General features: G+C 36.2%; 1 protein-coding gene and 1 pseudogene across 1 annotated transcript; one reads left to right on the top strand and one right to left on the bottom strand.

Annotated features, from left to right (window-relative positions):
- Window positions 1-1006: 1006 nt before the first annotated feature.
- LOC102966086 (olfactory receptor 4K13-like) lies at window positions 1007-2026 on the bottom strand. The gene has a single exon (XM_007087479.3). The coding sequence runs from the start codon at window positions 1958-1960 to the stop codon at window positions 1007-1009; it is 954 nt and encodes a 317-aa protein (XP_007087541.2). The 5' UTR covers window positions 1961-2026.
- Window positions 2027-11501: 9475 nt separating this feature from the next.
- LOC102966374 lies at window positions 11502-12426 on the top strand (annotated as a pseudogene).
- The last annotated feature ends 8489 nt before the right edge of the window (window positions 12427-20915 follow it).

Genomic DNA, 20915 nt, shown 5'->3' with positions numbered 1-20915 from the left:
GTTGAAGAAATTCTCTTGTTTTCTCATTGTGATGGTTACATGGCTATGCATTTGTGAAGACTCACAGAACTGTACACTAATCACAGTGATTTTTTTTTTCTATTTGTAAATTGTATTTTAAAAGTGGAAAAAAAAAGCTTGATACTGGTACTAAGAATTGATTGTAGACTTTTCAGGAGTATCACCTCTTTCCCCCTGTAAGTTCTGAATCAATTTATCAGTGGACTCAGAAAACAAGGAAGAGATAAATATTAGTGTTATTACTGATAAAATTGTATTGGACTTACAACCATGTAACATAGTACTTTACATGCCACAACATGACTGAATATTTAGTTCATTCTCTCCATCCATAAGCTCTAAGCTTCCTGAAACCCTGGATCAATCTTCTGGCACATTGTGGGCTCACAAAATATGTGAAGAATGGTTAGAGTCACTGTGTCTGGGGCAACCGAGTAACTAAAAGTTAATACATATTAACTAGGGATTACCTACTAAACGTACTTCACTAGCACCAAACAGTAGTTACTCAGACACTCAGCTAACAGCTCTGTGAGGGATCATCTGTGTACATTTTCTACATACAGATTCCCAGGAATAACTACAACTATAATAGCAGCAGTAATAATTACAAGAGTCATAGAAGTAGTAAAAATAACAATTGTAAAGATTAAAAACATGCCAAAATAATAAAAGAAACATATAAAGAAGTTTTTGCAGATAAAGAAGTAGAGAAAGAGAATTTATTCATTTTTCTTTTCAAATTTGCATGAGAAGAAGTAGTGAAGAGAGGATTTAAATGCATGTCTTCCAGATTGTAGATGTCATGCTTTTAACCAGTGATAGCGACAAACAAGGGGTTTGCTCTTTAACAATTAAAAACCTACGGTTTCCTTATACAGAACTTCAAATACATTAAAAGTTCATTCCTTAAAATGTCCAAATAAGAGATTATCTCTTTGGAGGCATCATCTACAAAGTGGGTTTTGAATTTATATGTCGAGTTCTATGGTGTAATGGTTAGCACTCTGGACTCTGAATTTATGTGTTGAGTTCTTATCTTCTTAATGGCTGCTTTTACTTCTTGATTCCTTAATGTATAAATAATAGGATTTAAGAGAGGTGTGAAAATTGTATAAAACACAGAAAGAATTTTATCTACAGAGTATCTGCTGAAGGGCCATACATAGATAAAGACACATGGGGCAAACGATAAAGTCACAACTGTGATGTGTGCCGAGAGAGTGGAGAAGGCCTTGGCGGAACCACTAGCAGCACGGTGCCTGACTGAGTGTATGATGACCGTGTAGGAGACAAGCAAGAGGAGGAAGCAGACCAGGGACAGGAGGCCACTGTCAGCAATGACCAGCAGTTGTAACATGTAGGTATCCTTGCAGGCGAGTTTGATCACAAGGGGAAGGTCACAGAAGAAGCTGTCCACCACGTTGGGACCGCAGAAGGGCAAATTCAACATGAAAGCCATTTGACTAGATGAGTGCACAAATCCAACTGTGTAGGAGGATAGCAGCAGCCCACCAAGCACTCGGGGGTTCATGATGGACGTGTAATGGAGGGGTTTGCATATGGCAACATACCTGTCTATTGCCATGGCTACGAGCAACATCATCTCACTCCCACCTAGGAGGTGGATGAAGAACATCTGAGAATAACATCCCCACCAAGAGATGGTCTTCCGCTTTCGGAGGAAATCCACAATCATCTTAGGGGTAGCAGAAGAAGCCAGGATCATATCCATACAGGAGAGATTGATAAGCAGAAAATACATCGGTGTGTGAAGGCGTGAGTCAAAGGTCACGGTGACCAAGATGAGGAGGTTTCCTAACACAATCCCAGCATAGACCACAGAGAATCCTAGGAAGAATAAAATCTGAAGATTCTGAGATTTGGAAAGTCCCAGCAAAATGAACTCAGACACCACTGAATGGTTCACCCTTTCCATGTTATCAACTTTATGTCATCATAATCAAAATGAGTAAGAATTGTGGGCAGAAAAGTTGTGTTTACACAAAGGATGGTTCATGTTGGTGTCTAATTTTGATACTCAGACAGGTGAACTTAAAGCACCTCCCACTTTTGGGAAATTTTGTTGGTCAGTGATATCGTAAATGGCCCAAAGCAGTGTACCAAATAGCAAGGAGAATTCAGAATATACATTTCTGAAAGACAAAAATAAAAACAGTACATGAAATCACAATCATATAGACTGTGAACTTGGATTCCAAAGACCTCAATACGACACCTAGCTGAGTTACTCATTGGGCAGCATATGACAACGACCTCCTTCTGAGGGTTACATTTCCTCCTCAGTAAAATAAAAAAAAAAAAATCAAATCCCATGATATTGAATGCCTCTTTGTGCTATAAAGAGTCCATAAATAAGATAATGGTAAATAAATCTCCTAAATAAGATAAGATCATGGTGGGTTCTACATTTACAGAATAATACTGAATTTCTTAACCTGGAAATGATATATGCAGAAAATATAGATAGGATTCTAAAGACTCATATTTTGAAAGAGATTCTGGTAAACAAATATTAATAAATACCTTAAGTCTTACTTCTAAGCTTCTATCTCCTGAAAAATATACCTCTTCTCCTCCCTGCTCCATTTTTGAATGAATCCCTCACAGCTCAAGCTAGTACCAGTGATGGTCATTGTACACTAGCAGGGTCAAACCATGCAATTTATATATGTGTGTGCATATATAGAGATATATGTTTATATTTATCAGTCATGCATAATTTATTCACTCAATATTTAACATTATTCACATCAAATGCCTCTTCCAGGAATTTAAGCAAGACATACCAAGGATATAGAAAGTTCACAGCCAAATGGAACTGAATTTATTTCCTTTTCAGTGTGTATTCATTCATTCACTTGTGTATTGCTATACAGAGGACCACTGGTTAGCTTGTGCATGTTTATTTATCACAGCTTCAAAACGATAAAATAAGGTAATTGAGGTAACTGACTGATGTGGGTAATAGAAATACCATTATTTCAGTACAGTCATCTAAATTCATACCATAGCTTTCCCATCATCCCATCCTTATAACGACACTGGTTTTATTGGCTTTGTTCTAAAAAAAATATTTTCAACCGTAATAGTTCCTCAATTATCTAGGTTCTTAAAAAGCTCCTGCAGTAATTAAAGCCTTCCTTTTGTGCCATTGTTTTTTACCAGAGAGGGGAAAATACTTTCATGGGAAAGTGCCTCATGTGAATCCCAGGAATAGCCTTGCATCTCCTTTTCCCATATTGCCATCAATTTCCTGCAATTTATGCTCCCAATCATCAGAAACAGAAGGAAGAAGCATCATAATGTTGTACAATCTGTTTCTCTGAGGCAATCTCATGGGTACATTTATCCAACTGGGGATGTATTTTTTCTACATAAACTTGTTCTCTGGCCAGTTTCCTACTCTGAGAACCTTGGACTGATGCAAAGTACAAAGTTACATTAAGTACTTAAAGTTACTTCCATGTTAAGAAAAGTTGTATCTCCTTTCAGTTTTATGGCTAATATTTAAAAGATCCATACTAACGCTTTGAAATCCCATTTTTGAAACTGCACTTGAAGAGAACAAGATAGACTTCAAATATACATGAAATAGTTTATATACATTCTTGCATCTGACTAATGTCTATTGAAGGAGTGAATGAATGAATAAAATATATAATGAATATTCAGGATCTAGATTAAAATCAGTGTTAAAGCAAAATCCATGTAAATTAGGAATTTTAAGCATATTTATTTTAAAATGTCAAATTGGATGTTAAAGCACTTTTAAACAGAAACAGAATAACCATTGCAATAAAATTGTTAGAAATATTTATTTTTCCCTAATTTATTTTTAAAAAGGATCAAAGTAGCTTATGTGAATGGAAAAGAACACATGGCACACAGAGCAGCAGGATAACTGTTAACAGTCTGTTTCCTGGATATCCTCTGAGAACAGTAATATACACATTAGTACATTGTGCGTGTTCTTTGCGTGTGTGTGTTGTTGTGGGTACTGGTATGTGTTTACATTTATATGCTTTTTATTAAGACCATAGTATTCACTACTATTTATTGAGAGAATAGTGTTCATATGCATAGTTATTTTCTTTGGGTTGTCAATACATTAAAAATATATTTCTATGAGCACATGAAAATCCAAAACATTTTATGGCTATATCGAATTGCATTTTGTTGATGATACATAATGTAATTCCCCCACAAATACAGTTTATCTTTAGGAATTTAACATTCTCATAAGAATTCTGTTTTCATCCTGTTATTGTCTTCTTAAGAAACCTGCAGCTTCATAACTCCCTTATCAGTCCCAAGTTCACCAAGGCCTTCACAATAAGCCTCTCATCCACCCTAAACATCCAATACTGTTTTATAATAGTGCAAAAATTCAACTTCTATTTCAGCAAAAACAAATTCATGGTTTTCTGAATTCGTCATTCATTTTTTTCTATCCTTACATGCTTTCATGTCCACAAATTCCTCTGTCCATTTAACCATATCCTTTAGGACACCTTATGGTCTCATCTATATAATAAAACTTTCCTTAGTGTAAAACCTATAACAATTTCCAATGTATTTATGGTCCGTTTCATGTGATCTACCATTTACTTATTCTCCAGGTATACCATGTGCATTAGGTACCAATATTCTGAAATTGAAGGAACACAAGAAAATGAGCTACCTAAATCTCTTCTAATCTGAGGTCTCTCATTTCTAGTGTTGTGATTCTTACCCCAGATCAATTTTAAGCTCTTTGAAAATAGACAAATTACTCTTATATTCTCCATAATACATGTTATTAAGGCCACCAATACAGATGCTAATGAAATGAATGAAAGCAGACAGGAATTTTAAAAATACTTGGAGGGGCGCCTGGGTGGCGCAGTCGGTTAAGCGTCCGACTTCAGCCAGGTCACGATCTCACGGTCTGTGAGTTCCAGCCCCGCGTCAGGCTTTGGGCTGATGGCTCGGAGCCTGGAGCCTGTTTCCGATTCTGTGTCTCCCTCTCTCTCTGCCCCTCCCTCGTTCATGCTGTCTCTCTCTGTCCCAAAAATAAATAAAAAACGTTGAAAAAAAAAATTAAAAAAAAAATACTTGGAAAAATGCATCAGTGATATGTAACTGTGCCATAGATGGGTTTATTGAAAGTCAAAGAATTTTTCTACTTTTTATGGTTTTTATTTTGTTTTCATAGTATAACTTGCACTAATCTATAATTTTCCTTTAAACCACATTCACATATAAGTTTCTAACTCTAAACCACCTACACACACACACACACACACACACACACACACACACACACAATCTTGTGTGGAGGGGGCAAGGGGTGACAGAGAAAAGAGAAAAAGTTCATGCTTTGAAAGGAATCATTTTGATTACCTGCCTAGGATCCCCTTTCCCACAGAAATTTCCGTAGCTTTCTTCTTTCTATAAGGAACTTTCTAACTATATAAAATGGCTGAGGAGAAAAATATATAAACTTTGAAATCAACATTTTAATTCTAATTCATAGACTCACGTGCAGAAAATACAGTTGAACTGAGTACTAGAAGTAGAAACTTACTTGCAGGATATCACAGGCATCAAATTATGAAACCACAAATTATGACTGATCTATGAGTTGCTAGATCTACAGAACACAATGTGTCCAATTACCTGAGAATATATGAGTGATTTAGTGTATTGAAATGTATTTTTAAAAGTGCTTGTAATCTTAATACAAAAGAATATGAAATAAAAGCAATTATGGGTTAGGTCAGGTTTGCCAAAAATCATGTTCTTGTCCACATGATATTTGTTAATTGGGCTGATGATGTTTGTTTGTTTGTTTGCTTAACAGAACAGGATAAACTGAAGTGTTAGGTTGGGTAGGTTTATCAGCCTGACAGGGAATAGCACATTTCTTTGAAAACAAAAGCAAAGAATTCATTCGGCCACTTACTTCTTGAGGAGTCACTGTTTGACATGGATTGACAATGCTCTCAAATGTTTATTGGTGATGATATGGACATTATGAAGTTTGAAATGGAAACTCTTTAACAAAAGGAAAATACCATCACTTGAAGTATATCAAAGCGTACTCAATTATTTAATTTGCTCCATGCTATCACACTTATAATGTGAATATGCTGTACTTTTATGACAACTAGAGTGACAATGCCTTCTAGAATTCTCCAATGTTATCAGTGTTCAGCTTCTAAAGGACTTTTCACATCTGATTCTTCATATTAACAATGGGATTAAAAGCCAATATCTAGAAATGGTTCTATATTTTTTTAATGCATGTTAAAACTTCCTCTATGACTTACCAGTTTTACAGTGTTTTAGAACATGAGTCAGACACACTGAAACCTGGAGTGCTTGTCTTTCCAAAAATAATAGTAATTCCCGAAAAGAATGACAAAAATATTTTCTCCAAAAATAGTCATATATATTGAGAGAGTGGTCATAAACAAGTGACGTATTTTGAGACCTAACAATACTCAACTGATGATCAAATACCAATGGGAATTATTAAAGATGCCATGTTGTTTTCCCTGAATTACAAGAGAAAACTTTTTCTGGCATTGCATACTTACCAAAACTAGCATGTTTTACTTATTATGGACAACAGTTAGGAAGAGGAATATAAAACCCACTACCAGGTCTAGAGTGCTCTAATATAAAACTTATTTAAGAATATTAAAAACGGTCAATCACAGGGTTGCCTGGGTGGCTCAGTTGGTTAAGGGTCTGACTTCAGCTCAGGTCATGATCTCCTGGTTTGTGGGTTCAAGTCTTGCATCGGGCTCTGTGCTGATAGCTCAGACCCTGGAGAGCTTCGGATTCTGTGTCTCCCTCTCTGCCACTCCCCTGTTTGTGCTCTGTCTGTCTCTTTCTGTCTTAAAAATAAACATTTTTTAAAATGATCAATCACAAACATATAGTTACCATTTACATAATTATTATATTAAACTTAGGCCTGGCATTATTGTAAGCATAACTGGGTCTGTCAAAACAGAAGATATAAAGATATAAAGCTGGAGAATTGCAGTCTTCGCATTTCCTTATTCCCACCTCCAGTTCTAAGAAATGTTTCCTGTGGAGTATCCCCTAGGCTGTCTTTCACATCTACCTGAAACATATATTTACCCAATAATATTAGCCAGACATTCATGCCTCTCTTCACTTGTATTTGAAGTAATTTTGAACTCCCTATTTCCATTTTCAATAGGACCACTGCTCCAAGTGTGATAAGAAATGTGACATAGCCAGGTAATTCAATGTTTCTTTGGTCCTTTTTGTAGATTAGTAACAGTAAAGTGCCTTTTCTGATCAAAGAGTTGTTCCACATGAAATACACTCATAGATCTCCACTATTATAAACCTTTAACTGTATTCTTAGTGGCTGCTTCTGTAAGACCAGTAAGGAACCATGCACCCAGCCACTAACTCAGGAAATCAGTGGGTGAGCCCTGATGAGCTGCTAGAGTCAACTGATCCATCCCAGAGAACCTTGAGTGGACTGGACAAATTGAAAGCATAAATCCTGGCTGGGTTTGCCAATACTATTGCCAAACAAACTTGGATATACTCATCGCAAGAGAAGACAATAACCCAAGAGACAAGGGTTTGGAAAGGGAAAAATTAGTTCAGGTGCCTGCAGCTGTATGAGCTGGCAGGCTCAAACCTTAACTCACTTCTCTGCCTGCAAGGTAGACACCTAGAGTTTTCTAGGAGAGGTTTAAGGGGGTACATGCAAGACAGCAGGAAGGGAGCATGTAACCACAGGTGGGATCAGTATGTGTTTAGCTCCTGATCATGGGCAAGGAAGGGGACATGGGTGGGGGGGGATGTCTTCTAGGCATTCTGTTGTTATCAGGGCTTTTCTGGTCTGGGGGCTGGAATGTTTCAGTCATTGTCAATGCCTCAAGAAAGTGCTGTTGGGGTCTATAGTTGAGCAAGAAGGATTGCTTACAAAAGGATAAGCAAATCCTAGAACTGAATAGGCATCAGTTCTATTAAATTCCCATTTTTACACCACTGAGGCTTCTGGAAGGAGTCCAGTATAATCCTTTGCTGGCTCTGTGCAGACTCTTCTTTTCAGGGAAATCTATCTAAAATCATCATCAGATGGACGCTAAGTCCACAGTGTTTAGACTAACGGCCTCAGTGGGTATGAGAGAAGTATGCCTACGTTTTTGCTGTTTGGATATTTCCATGCCATTTTATTTAATTATTTCCAGTAGCTAGTTCAGGAAATGCTTTAGGGAAAGCGTCTGACAAAAACCTTAGCATTCCAACCTCTTGGCTCAGCACGAGGTCTTTTTTTGGGTGGTTTCTACATTACTTGTCTTCATTTTCCTCCATGTTCCCATAAATGTTTGTGTAACTGAAAGCTGAAAATGAGAGTGGTTTTATTTTCCAATTACCTACAGCCAATTTATTTGCCCACATAGCAAGACCCCTAGTTTAAGAGACTATCAACATCTAAAGGTGTCAATGACCCATAAGCCTAATTCCTCCTACAATGCTAAGTAAGGGTACTTGATAGCATCTATCATGCAAATTTTCCCTTACCCTCTTCCTCAGAGTTTTGCTGCCTTTAGGGCTTATTGTGGCTGATTTACAAAGAGCAACAGGCTTCATTTTGGAAACTATATCAATAACCAAGGATTGTGTTTTGATTTGACCAGGAAAGAATCAAATGGTTTAAACCTAGGCTGTCCAAGCCTGGGTGGCTCAGTCAGTTGAGCATCCGACTTGATTTTGGCTCAGGTCATGATCTCATAGTTTGTGAGATCCAGACCCAAGCTCCACGTCAGGCTCTGTGCTGATAGACCAGAGCCTGCTTGGGATTCTCTCCCTCTCTCTCTGCCCCTTCCTCACTTGTGCACATGCACTCTGTCACTGTCTCTGTCTCTTTCAAGAACTAAATAAATACATTTAAACCTAGGCTGTCCAAGCTAGTAGCTACTAGACATATAAGGTTATTTTAGCTAACTGCTCTTTCTTTCTTTTCTTTTCTTTCTTTCCCCTTCCCTTTTCCTTCCCTCCTTCTTTCGTTCCTTCCTTCCTTCCATTCTGTTGTTCTCTCATCCAGGCCCACTTCCTCTTTTTCATGGTTTCTCTACAGTTTATATGATGCAATTTTGAATTATCACATTAGAATACCTTCAAACAATATCTTATCAATTCACATATACTGAACTTCTCTATCCTTTCTCTCCTTTGTACTATATTATTATGTCATCCTTTTATTTGTACATATTATAAATGTAATAAATTGTCATCACAGCTTCATTTAACATTTCTGGTGGCCATGAAATATTTCATCTTCTACCTGCTCAAAAATGTTTCTATTTCACTCTTAATTTTGGTATAGAATTCCAGTTTGAGAGGGTTTTTTTTTCTTTTCATATTTTAAGTAGAGTTTGCACAGTTTAAAAAAAGTGTAGAGTTGTTCATTTTTTGTTCTTCTGTATATAATGTATCTTTTTGCCTCTGACAGATTTTGAAATTTTATAAATTGCTCATTTTCAGCAATTATTATATGTCTTGAAGTGATTTCTTTGTTTTTCTTGAGGAATTCAAACCTAATTTTATTTTGTGAATTGATACTTTATTCATTAGAGTTTTTAAACATTATTTCTTCAAATATTTGTTTCCTGTCGTCTCTGAATCCAATACCACAAGTGTTAGGTCACTTGATATTTTTTATAGGTCACTGAGGTTCTGTTAAATTTTTCCACAATTTTTTTAGCTTTTGCTTTAGTTTCAATGATTTCTATTTTCTATCCAGAGTGATTTTTGTTGTTGATGTTCCTTTGTCTTTCAAATTGAATTTCTCATTTTCTATCCTCATTTTTACAGCCTGAAAAATTCCATACCATCCTTTTTTTATAGCTTTCATTTTTTCTCTCATGATTCTTCTTATAAGTTCCTGATTTAAAAATATCTATTTCAGAAACTTTAATTTAAAATTTAATCATCTAAATATTTCTGAATATGGTTTTCTTGATGATTTTTTTCTCTTGGTTATAGGTCATATCTTAACTCTTCTCCCAATTATTAATAATTTTTATATATTTAAATTTTCATATTTAGTATTTAAATATTTATATTTGTATTAATTATTGACCCAATAGGATATATAAGTGGTTCTCAACCAAGGGACATTTGGCAATATGTGTCGACCTTTTTGGGTGTCACACACAGGGGGATACTACTGGCATGTAATAGACAGAGGCCGGGAATACAGCTAAATATACAGTGCCCAAGGCAATCTCCCACAAAAGAAAATTATCCAGCTTATTCAACCACATGGATGTGTTCCCTATAGACAACCCCTTTGCTTATCAGAGCTCTACAATTATACTATCCTTATAAATGATATGGATGCTATACTAAATTTGTTAGAACATTCAGCCACTTGACAGAAAAAGTAAATTAAGTGAGACAGTGAAAAGCCAGCAGCAAGCATCCGTTTGTGCCAAGTCTGAGTACTGTACCTTCCAATCTACTCAATTCATAGGCAGGGAGGTAAAGTCAGAGCCCATATATCGAAGCCTTTATTCTACCTTATGTAAATGAAGGTAAGAAGCCATCTCCATATGGCCATAGATTCAAGGGTCTAAAATTCAGAGTGTTTATTATTGCTGCTCTCCTGACTTTCAGCAGCACTTGCAGGACTGACTCCTAGATTCTCAATGTTCTATATTCCATCTACTTAATTTTGTTTTTCTTGGTCCTGCTTTTCAGTTAGAAAACCAGTTGGCCTCTCCTTAACTGATATGCCCCTTACTATTATGCATTTTAAAAACAGATTTCAAGAGGAAAGTGTCCTCCTCTTTGCCCATGGAGGGCCAAAAAAATCTATTCCTTATCCTCTAAAAAGGGAGCAAGGAACTTGTAAATTTCTTTACCAATTCAGATACCACTTTACTCAAGATTAGTGCAGATATGAGTTACGTATTGTTGGCTTCAATTTTCTTCAGGCATCTTGGTCTATGACAGAAGTTCCTTGTAACCTGTGGTAAGAAATTATGTCCATTCTTTTTAAAAAATTTTTTGGTTCATGCTCTGTCTCTCTCTGTCTCAAAAATAAATAAACGTTAAAAAAAAATTTTAAAAGGGCACGTGGGTGGCTCAGTGGGTTGAGCGTCTGACTTTAGCTCAGGTCATGATCTCACGGTCTGTGAGTTCAAGCCCCGCGTCGGGCTCTGTGCTGACAGCTCAGAGCCTGGAGCCTGTTTCGGATTCTGTGTCTCCCTCTCTCTCTGACCCTCCCCCATTCATGCTCTCTATCTCAAAAATAAATAAACGTTAAAAATTTTTTTGGATTCAATGTTGTTCAATACTTTTGATATTTTTTTGCACCTTTTGGTGGATTTTAGGAAGCAACATTAAGTGAATATTAACTTTAACTCATAGACTTTATTCTTTTTAGGTTTCATATACTAACAATCAAACAAATGGAGAAAAAAAATCATTCCATGGTGTCTGAGGTTATTTTGCTGGGCCTCACAGAGTTTCATGAGTGACAGCTTTGCTTATTTTTTTTCCATTATCTATACAGTCACTGTATTAGGTAACCTCATTATCTTTGTAGTAAAACTGGACCCTCAATTATACTCTCCCAAGTACTTCCTGCTGGAGAACCTCTCCTTTATTGATAAGTCCCTGATCTCCTTTGCTACTCCTAAAATGATCTATGACCTAATTAGTGAATATAAGGCTATGTCCTATAAAACTGCATGGCCCAGATGTTCTTCCTTCACCTTTTACACGGAAGTGAGATGATGATGCTTGTAGCCATGACAACTGATAGATTCACTGCAATCTGCAAACCCCTTCATTACAAAAATATCATGATCCATTGTATTCGCATCGGACTTGCAATTCTGTCCTGGACCACTGGTTTTGTTCACCCTGTGAGCCAAATGGTGTTCACTGTGCCTTTACCATTATGTGGTCCCAATGTTGTGAATAGTTTTTCTGTGATCTGCCTCAGGTCATCAGACTTGCCTGCACTGACACATCTTGGAGCTATAGGTCATTGCATTCAGCGGACTACTCACTTTGTTCTGTTTCACCTTTCTGTTCGTCTCCTATAGCAACATTCTAATTACTGTCTGGCGTCGCTCCTCCACCCAGTCTTCCAAGGCTTTGTCCACTCTCTCAGCCCACATTACAGCGGTGGTGCTGTTCTTTGGACCTTGCAGCTTGATCTACATATAGCCATTCAGCAAGATCTCCATAGATTAGATCCTCTCTGTGTTTTATGCAATTTTCACTCCCCTTTTAAATCCAATCATCTACACATTCAGGAATAAAAACATGAGAAAAGCAATAAGAAAGATAAAGAACAAGCATGTGAGTCCCAGATCAACCTTTTAACTGAAACATTACAATCATGAAAGACATCATCATCATTGTTGCCCCACCATCATCCAAAGACACTGAGGTATATGATTTTGTATGAAATATAAGTCACATCTTGAGAACTGGCAATCCTTCCCTACACAACATATATATGCAATAAAACATCCTGAATTATGTATCCAAACACAAACCCTTCCAATATAATCCCATTCATGTATGTTGTTATTTTCAGGTTTTTGTTGTTTTCAGATATTTACTGAGCTTTAACCATGGATGAGGCACTTTGCATGTGTTTTCTCTTAACATTATAATGGTGAAAATAGAGCATATTATTAACATATTCTCAGTAGAAAACTCAGCATTACAAAATTTAATGAACTTGGCACAGAAATAACAAGCACTAAACAGAGAATCTAATCCAAACTCTATCTTCAACATCTATGCCTTTATAACAGATGTTCTATCTAAATTTTAATAACATTAATAAATTTATTCTTGTTCCTGCCACATGTTCCCAATAAATAACTCCCAACAAGAGCAAACAAAAAATTCCCATTGACCTGAAAGTAAAAAGTCCTAGCCATTTCAGTCTCCTCATACCTCTGATTTAATAGAAGAGTTTATTAAGTCAACTGAAAAGATTGATCCCAATAATCAAGGTGTACTAGGCTTAGTGTTCCTCAATAGAGTAGGAAAGATCATATATGAGATTCAAACGATTCTCTGTGGTGTCTCATAATATTTGCATACCAAGTAATAAAAGTAAATAAAAATGTTTTTCACAGGGGCTGCATCAATTTACATTTCCACCAACAGTGCACAAAGATAACATTGTATGGTAACAAACAGTGACTACAATTATTCTAGTGAAAACTGAGTAATGTATAGTAATGTATAGAACTGCTGAATCAACATATTGTACACCAGAAAATAATATAATATTGTACATTTATTATATGTAAAGTAAATGAGTATATTTCAGTTAAGTAAATGAGAATGATATAACCCAATAAAATTTTACATCAGGTTCACCCCACCAAATAAAGAATCATTATCATCAGATTTATTAGCTGACCAGAAAAAAGAAAGCAATTGGCAATAAAAGAAGACAGCCATGGACAATTGAGTTTCCCAACCCATTAGTAAAATGCTGATTATAGAAACCAAGAATATTTTCTTTCTGAATATGTACTAGGATAACTGTGCATTTATGGTATTTATAAAGAAATTTCAAATTCTTTTTTTCTTTTATTTTTCCTCACCAAGAAGATGCTGGTGATTAACTTTACCATTTAGTCTCTAGGCTATGGAATGATCCTGTGGGATTATGATTAAGCTACAGGAGATCCCAACACGGCACTGAGATGGATATAGGAAGCTATGAAAACTTCTAGCTTTCCATTTGGAGAAAAGATAAGAATGTCTTAATTTGTATGCAGGATAAATGAATCTTTCAGCTGAAGCAATTATCTTTGATTGGAAATTTAAATAAAGGTGGAGTAGTGTGTATGGAATCTAAGCAACAAAATGGGAAGATGATTCAGAATATTTCTGGTGACTCGCTGCCCCATATTAGCTTTTCTACAGTCCTCTCTTTAGTAGATAGCTACAAGCCTGAAAATTACTTTTCCTGAACTCCTTGTAAACTTAAAACTTACTAGTATCAGTTCTATCAGTGGAAGACATTAACATGATATTGGAAGGCAGGAAAAAGGGGGAAACTTTACATTCCTCTGCCTTGGGCTGTGGTCGCAGAGTATCCAGCCACCAGGCTACCGGGCAACCATGGACTCCAGAAATACTTTGGAGGGCTCAGCAGCATCAGTAAGGTGGAAGGGTCCAAGGCTCCTAAAGCTTCATCAAGTGCATGATCTCTTACATTCTTACTCAGTAATAGACTAGAAGTCCCAACACAGTAATGGTGACACTGTCCCAGCAGCATTTATGTATTATGGGTAATTTCTCTTCCTCTTTTGCTATTCCAGCCTTCAAGGTGGTATCTAATTTTGTGGACCTAGATTTTTCATTTGCTAAATAAGATGTAAGAAATACATGACTACAAGGACCTCCCAGCTCTAACATATAATTATTATACCTTCAATTCTAATAAAATATGCAATTGATTTGATGAAGACAATTCTCCTGTAATAGAATTTCTGTCTAAACTATATAATTCCTTTCCTTTCTATTATATTGTCTTTGTACACTCATAACAACACACATATTAAATGCAGAACTAAAGAAACCATTTTAGAAACTTGCATGGGATGAGAAGGAGAGGAATAAGAGAAACAAATACTGGGAAAGCTATCAACATAAATGAATGCCGGCTTTCCCTCTCAAACAAAATAAAAGGGCAAATTAAAGCTGTAATGTAGGCTTTATTCCTATTAATTACAATATACTTAACTGTATTAATTTCACAACCAAGTTTTTCTGTTGTCAGTGTATCATGGGGCATGAAATTCCATGTAGCAAAGGTATACATCCCCAAATGTAGCTGCTATATTCATCAAATAATCATTTCTTCAAAGTGCATCTATTAAAATTACTGTCATAAAGGTCTCCAAAGCAAAATTCCTGCTCACTCACCTGATAATCATGTAACACAGATCTTCAAAGAGGGCATGGTGCGTGGCTTTCCTCTGTGTGCACCTCCAGACCATCATCATCATTTAGCATACACTCTGTGTCCTCCTGGGGGTTGACCTACAAGAACACCATTTTCATCTTTATTTTCCCTAATTTGTATGATTATCCAGTTTTTAAAAATATCTAAGGTAGGAAAGCAATTGGGGGAATTAAGGTTGGATAATGGTGATAGGATATTTTGACAAGGGCCTGAATAGAAATGAAAACAAGGAGAATATTACACGTCATTGGAGAAAAGAGAACAGACACTTCTGTTCATCTTTATATCTGAATTCAGTCCCTTTTCTAAACGTACCACTCCTCCTACTCACTGTTCTTTATTCTCTTCTTCCTACAAATCCTCACATATTCTCTGAGTCTTGTCATTTTTGTTCACTGATCATAAGGAATGTGTTCACTTTTTAAGTGTTTTGAAGATAATAGCAACCAAGCCTAAAGCTGTATGTGAAAGTGTCACTTGAAATTGGTCACCAACCTTTTAAAATTGTTACAATATGTTATATACACCATGTACTAAATTAAATATTTTTACTTGGTTTATTGCCGGTTTGACTTGATAATTATATATCTCTAGATTGTCTCTAGACATGCATTGATTCATTCTATATAAGAAAATACAGTGTAATTAACTGTAACACAGAAAGATTCCAACATACTTGTTGAATCATATCTCCTAAGGAATTCTACTGGAACACATGAATTCAATCAATACTTGACAACTAGACCATAAATATACATTCCTTTAATTTTTGAGGCAATGTGTATCTTAATATGGGCCCAGATTTAGGATTAGATTGACAGGCTTGAATATCAGCTTTGACCCTTGGTAGCTGTGTAACAGCGTAAATCATTAAATACTTCGATGCCATAATTTCTTTATATGCAAAATGAGAATAATAATACTATTCACCTCATGGGATTCTTATGAGCATTAAATGTGTTAATGTATATGAAACATTTAGAGTTTAGCACACAGTAATCACTTAATAGCTATTGATCATTTTTGATCACTCTAGATGCTATGAATAATGTCTAAAAAGCCAAGTAAAGACAATTTAGTATGACATGTCATAACCAGAGAAAACTCTACATGTTAGGGTTGAATCATTTCATTATTTACTCTTACCCACCACTTACATTTACACAGAAGACACACACTTTGCACTGTGAACAACAGTAATACAAGGTACTAGGAAAAGAAGTTCATAAAGATCTGAGAATGAGTACATGTTTCATAAAATTCTCAGTATACTACCCAACAGAAACTAAAAAGCAAAATTATTTTAATGAATTGGAAGACTTTCTTCCATGTATAAATTAGCTTCTAGGTGTGTATTTAAGAAACATAGAATAACCTTAAAAAAATGACTTCCGTGATACAGGATAACACAATCTCATCTTCCAAATTATATATTCCTTATATATTTTTGTAACATAATCTCACAAGGAGACAGATAAGTGTGATAATAAAAGGCAAAATAAATACTAATATAGCTACTTATCCGATTTGTCCAAGGGAGCAAATTAGTGACGGTCAATATCAATTGATAAAAGAGTATCATTTGAATGAATAAGATAATAGAAAATAAAACTTCCACTCTCTTAATACCTTTTAATTGCTGCATAACTATGAGAATATTGTTTCAGAATGTGACCCATAAAATAATTTCAAATTATAGATAGTGATGCCAACATATTTAAGATTATGTATTCTCATAACACCAACTATTATCATCAATTAGAAATAGGAAAACATCAGTTCTAATTATGGCTTTATTTTTTTTTTATTCTCTTTGTATAAAAGAACTTCTGGATCCTCTATGAATCAAGTAAATGGATCTTAAAATGGATCTGTAGTGACTGAATTTTTTTACTAGGATTTTCTGGACAATAGGAACCTTGAATTTTCTTCTTTGTAACATTCTCCCTAATCTACAGTGCTACTGTGTTGGGGAACATTCTCATTATGGTCACAGTGACATTAGTTCCATACTTCATTCTCCCATGTACTTCCTCCTTGGAAATCTTTTTTGGATATGTGTCTCTCCACTGTCACCATGCCAAAGATAATCAGACTTGTTCAGGGAACACAGGATCTTCTCCATATTAGGCTGCATGACCCAGATGTTCTTTATGCACTTCTTTAAGGGTCCAGAGATGACTCTTTTAAATTGTTTTTTGTTTGCTTGTTCTTGTTGGTTTTTTTGTTTTTTGTTTTTGTTTGTTTTTGTGGTTGTTGTGTTTTTTTGTTTTGTTTTGTTTTTGTGTTTAGAGAAAAAGAGAGCACACCCATGTGCAATCAGGGGAGGGACAGAGGAAGAGTGGGAGAGAGAATTTCAAGCAGGCTCCACACTGATCAATGAGTCCTATGCCGGATCCATCTCAGGACTATGAGACCATGACCCGAGCCAAAATCAAGATTTGAACATTTAACTGACTGAGCCACCCAGGTGCCCCCAAAATATCAGGCATATTAATTTAGGACTATTTATAGGCTGTTTCCTTCACCTAGGATGATCTTCCATCATTTCTCCATTCAGCTAAATTCCTACTAAAATATATAACCCAGACATAATATTAGATTTTAGAACCCCTTTCCTATATGTCCTTGGCCAATTTAGATTTCTTTTTTTTTTTTAATTTTTTTACATGTTTATTTGAGAGAGGGACAGAGCACAAGTTGGGAGGGTGGGGTGATGCCAAGAGAGAGGGAGACACAGAATCCAAAGTAGGTTACAGGCACAGAGCCTGATCCAGGGCTCAAACCCACAAGCTGTGAGATCATGACCTGAGCTAAAGTCAGACACTTAATGACTGAGCCACCCAGGTACCCCTAGATTTCTTTTTTGAAAATCATTTATAGCATGCTGTGATTTCCATCCTTTGCACAAGTTATGGCAGCAATACTTGTATAATTATAGTGGACAAAGGTCCACTTTCTCTTTAGGCTGTAAGCTCCATGTATTTCCAGTATCTAACATACATATTGGCACCCAGTAGTTCATGTATATTTATTTATTTATTTTTTATTTTTAAATTTTTTAAATTTTTTTAATTTTTATTTATTTATTTATTTTAATATATGAAATTTATTGTCAAATTGGTTTCCGTACAACACCCAGTGCTCATCCCAAAAGGTGCCCTCCTCAATACCCATCACCCACCCTCCTCTCCCTCCCACCCCCCATCAACCCTCAGTTTGTTCTCAGTTTTTAAGAGTCTCTTATGCTTTGGCTCTCTCCCACTCTAACCTCTTTTTTTTTTCCCTCCCCTCCCCCATGGGTTTCTGTTAAGTTTCTCAGGATCCACATAAGAGTGAAACCATATGGTATCTGTCTTTCTCTGTATGGCTTATTTCACTTAGCATCACACTCTCCAGTTCTATCCACATTGCTACAAAAGGCCATATTTCATTCTTTCTCATTGCCACGTAGTATTCTATTGTGTATATAAACCACAATTTCTTTATCCATTCATCAGTTGATGGAGATTTAGGCTCTTTCCATAATTTGGCTATTGTTGAGAGTGCTGCTATAAACATTGGGGTACAAGTGCCCCTATGCATCAGTACTCTTGTATCCCTTGGATAAATTCCTAGCAGTGCTATTGCTGGGTCATAGGGTAGGTCTATTTTTAATTTTCTGAGGAACCTCCACACTGCTTTCCAGAGCGGCTGCACCAATTTGCATTCCCACCAACAGTGCCATATTTCACTTTTGCTTTTAATTCCCTTGCCTTTGGGGATGTGTCGAGTAAGAGATTGCTACGGCTGAGGTCAGAGAGGTCTTTTCCTGCTTTCTCCTCTAGGGTTTTGATGGTTTCCTGTCTCACATTCAGGTCCTTTATCCATTTTGAGTTTATTTTTGTGAATGGTGTGAGAAAGTGGTCTAGTTTCAACCTTCTGCATGTTGCTGTCCAGTTCTCCCAGCACCATTTGTTAAAGAGACTGTCTTTTTTCCATTGGATGTTCCATCCTGCTTTGTCAAAGATGAGTTGGCCATACGTTTGTGGGTCTAGTTCTGGGGTTTCTATTCTATTCCATTGGTCTATGTGTCTGTTTTTATGCCAATACCATGCTGTCTTGATGATGACAGCTTTGTAGTAGAGGCTAAAGTCTGGGATTGTGATGCCTCCTGCTTTGGTCTTCTTCTTCAAATTACTTTGGCTATTCGGGGCCTTTTGTGGTTCCATATGAATTTTAGGATTGCTTGTTCTAGTTTCGAGAAGAATGCTGGTGCAATTTTGATTGGGATTGCATTGAATGTGTAGATAGCTTTGGGTAGTATTGACATTTTGACAATATTTATTCTTCCAATCCATGAGCAGGGAATGTCTTTCCATTTCTTTATATCTTCTTCAATTACCTGCATAAGCTTTCTATAGTTTTCAGCATACAGATCTTGTACATCTTTGGTTAGATTTATTCCTAGGTATTTTATGCTTCTTGGTGCAATTGTGAATGGGATCAGTTTCTTCATTTGTCTTTCTGTTGCTTCATTGTTAGTGTATAAGAATGCAACTGATTTCTGCACATTGATTTTGTATCCTGCGACTTTGCCGAATTCATGTATCAGTTCAAGCAGACTTTTGTTGGAGTCTATCGGATTTTCCATGTATAATATCATGTCATCTGCAAAAAGCGAATTCATCTTGACTTCATCTTTGCCAATTTTGATGCCTTTGATTTCCTTTTGTTGTCTGATTGCTGATGCTAGAACTTCCAGCACTATGTTAAACAACAGCGGTGAGAGTGGGCATCCCTGTCGTGTTCCTGATCTCAGGGAAAAAGCTCTCAGTTTTTCCCTGTTGAGGATGATGTTAGCTGTGGGCTTTTCATAAATGGCTTTTATGATCTTTAAGTATGTTCCTTCTATCCCGACTTTCTCAAGGGTTTTTATTAAGAAAGGGTGCTGGATTTTGTCAAGGGCCTTTTCTGCATCGATTGACAGGATCATATGGTTCTTCTCTTTTTTTTTTGTTAATGTGATGTATCACGTTGATTGATTTGCGAATGTTGAACCAGCCCTGCATCCCAGGAATGAATCCCACTTGATCCTGGTGAATAATTCTTTTTATATGCCGTTGAATTCGATTTGCTAGTATCTTCTTGAGAATTTTTGCATCCATATTCATCAGGGATATTGGCCTGTAGTTCTCTTTTTTTTACTGGGTCTCTGTCTGGTTTAGGAATCAAAGTAATACTGGCTTCATAGAATGAGTCTGGAAGTTTTCCTTCCCTTTCTATTTCTTGGAATAGCTTGAGAAGGATTAGTATTATCTCTGCTTTAAACGTCTGGTAGAACTCCCCTGGGAAGCCATCTGGTCCTGGACTCTTATTTGTTGGGAGATTTTTGAAAACCGATTCAATTTCTTTGCTGGTTATAGGTCTGTTCAAGCTTTCTATTTCCTCCTGATTGAGTTTTGGAAGCTTGTGGGTGTTTAGGAATTTGTCCATTTCTTCCAGGTTGTCCAATTTGTTGGCATATAATTTTTCATAGTATTCCCTGATAATTGTTTGTATCTCTGAGGGATTGGTTGTAATAATTCCATTTTCGTTCATGATTTTATCTATTTGGGTCATCTCCCTTTTCTTTGTGAGAAGCCTGGCTAGAGGTTTGTCAATTTTATTTTTTCAAAAAACCAACTCTTGGTTTCGTTGATCTGCTCTACAGTTTTTTTAGATTCTATATTGTTTATTTCTGCTCTGATCTTTATTATTTCTCTTCTTCTGCTGGGTTTAGGCTGCCTTTGCTGTTCTGCTTCTATTTCCTTTAGGTGTGCTGTTAGATTTTGTATTTGGGATTTTTCTTGTTTCTTGAGATAGGCCTGGATTGCAATGTATTTTCCTCTCA

Source organism: Panthera tigris, chromosome B3, assembly GCF_018350195.1.
Source record: "Panthera tigris isolate Pti1 chromosome B3, P.tigris_Pti1_mat1.1, whole genome shotgun sequence".
In the NCBI taxonomy this organism is placed as follows: Eukaryota; Metazoa; Chordata; class Mammalia; order Carnivora; family Felidae; genus Panthera; species Panthera tigris.
The sequence above is the reverse complement of the archived record's forward strand: the minus strand, read 5'-3'. Positions and strand labels throughout refer to the sequence as shown.

What these genes read in the sequence shown, in the direction of transcription:
- LOC102966086 (XM_007087479.3), bottom strand. Translation starts at nt 1,960, where the DNA reads ATGGAAAGGGTGAACCATTCAGTGGTGTCTGAGTTCATTTTGCTGGGA.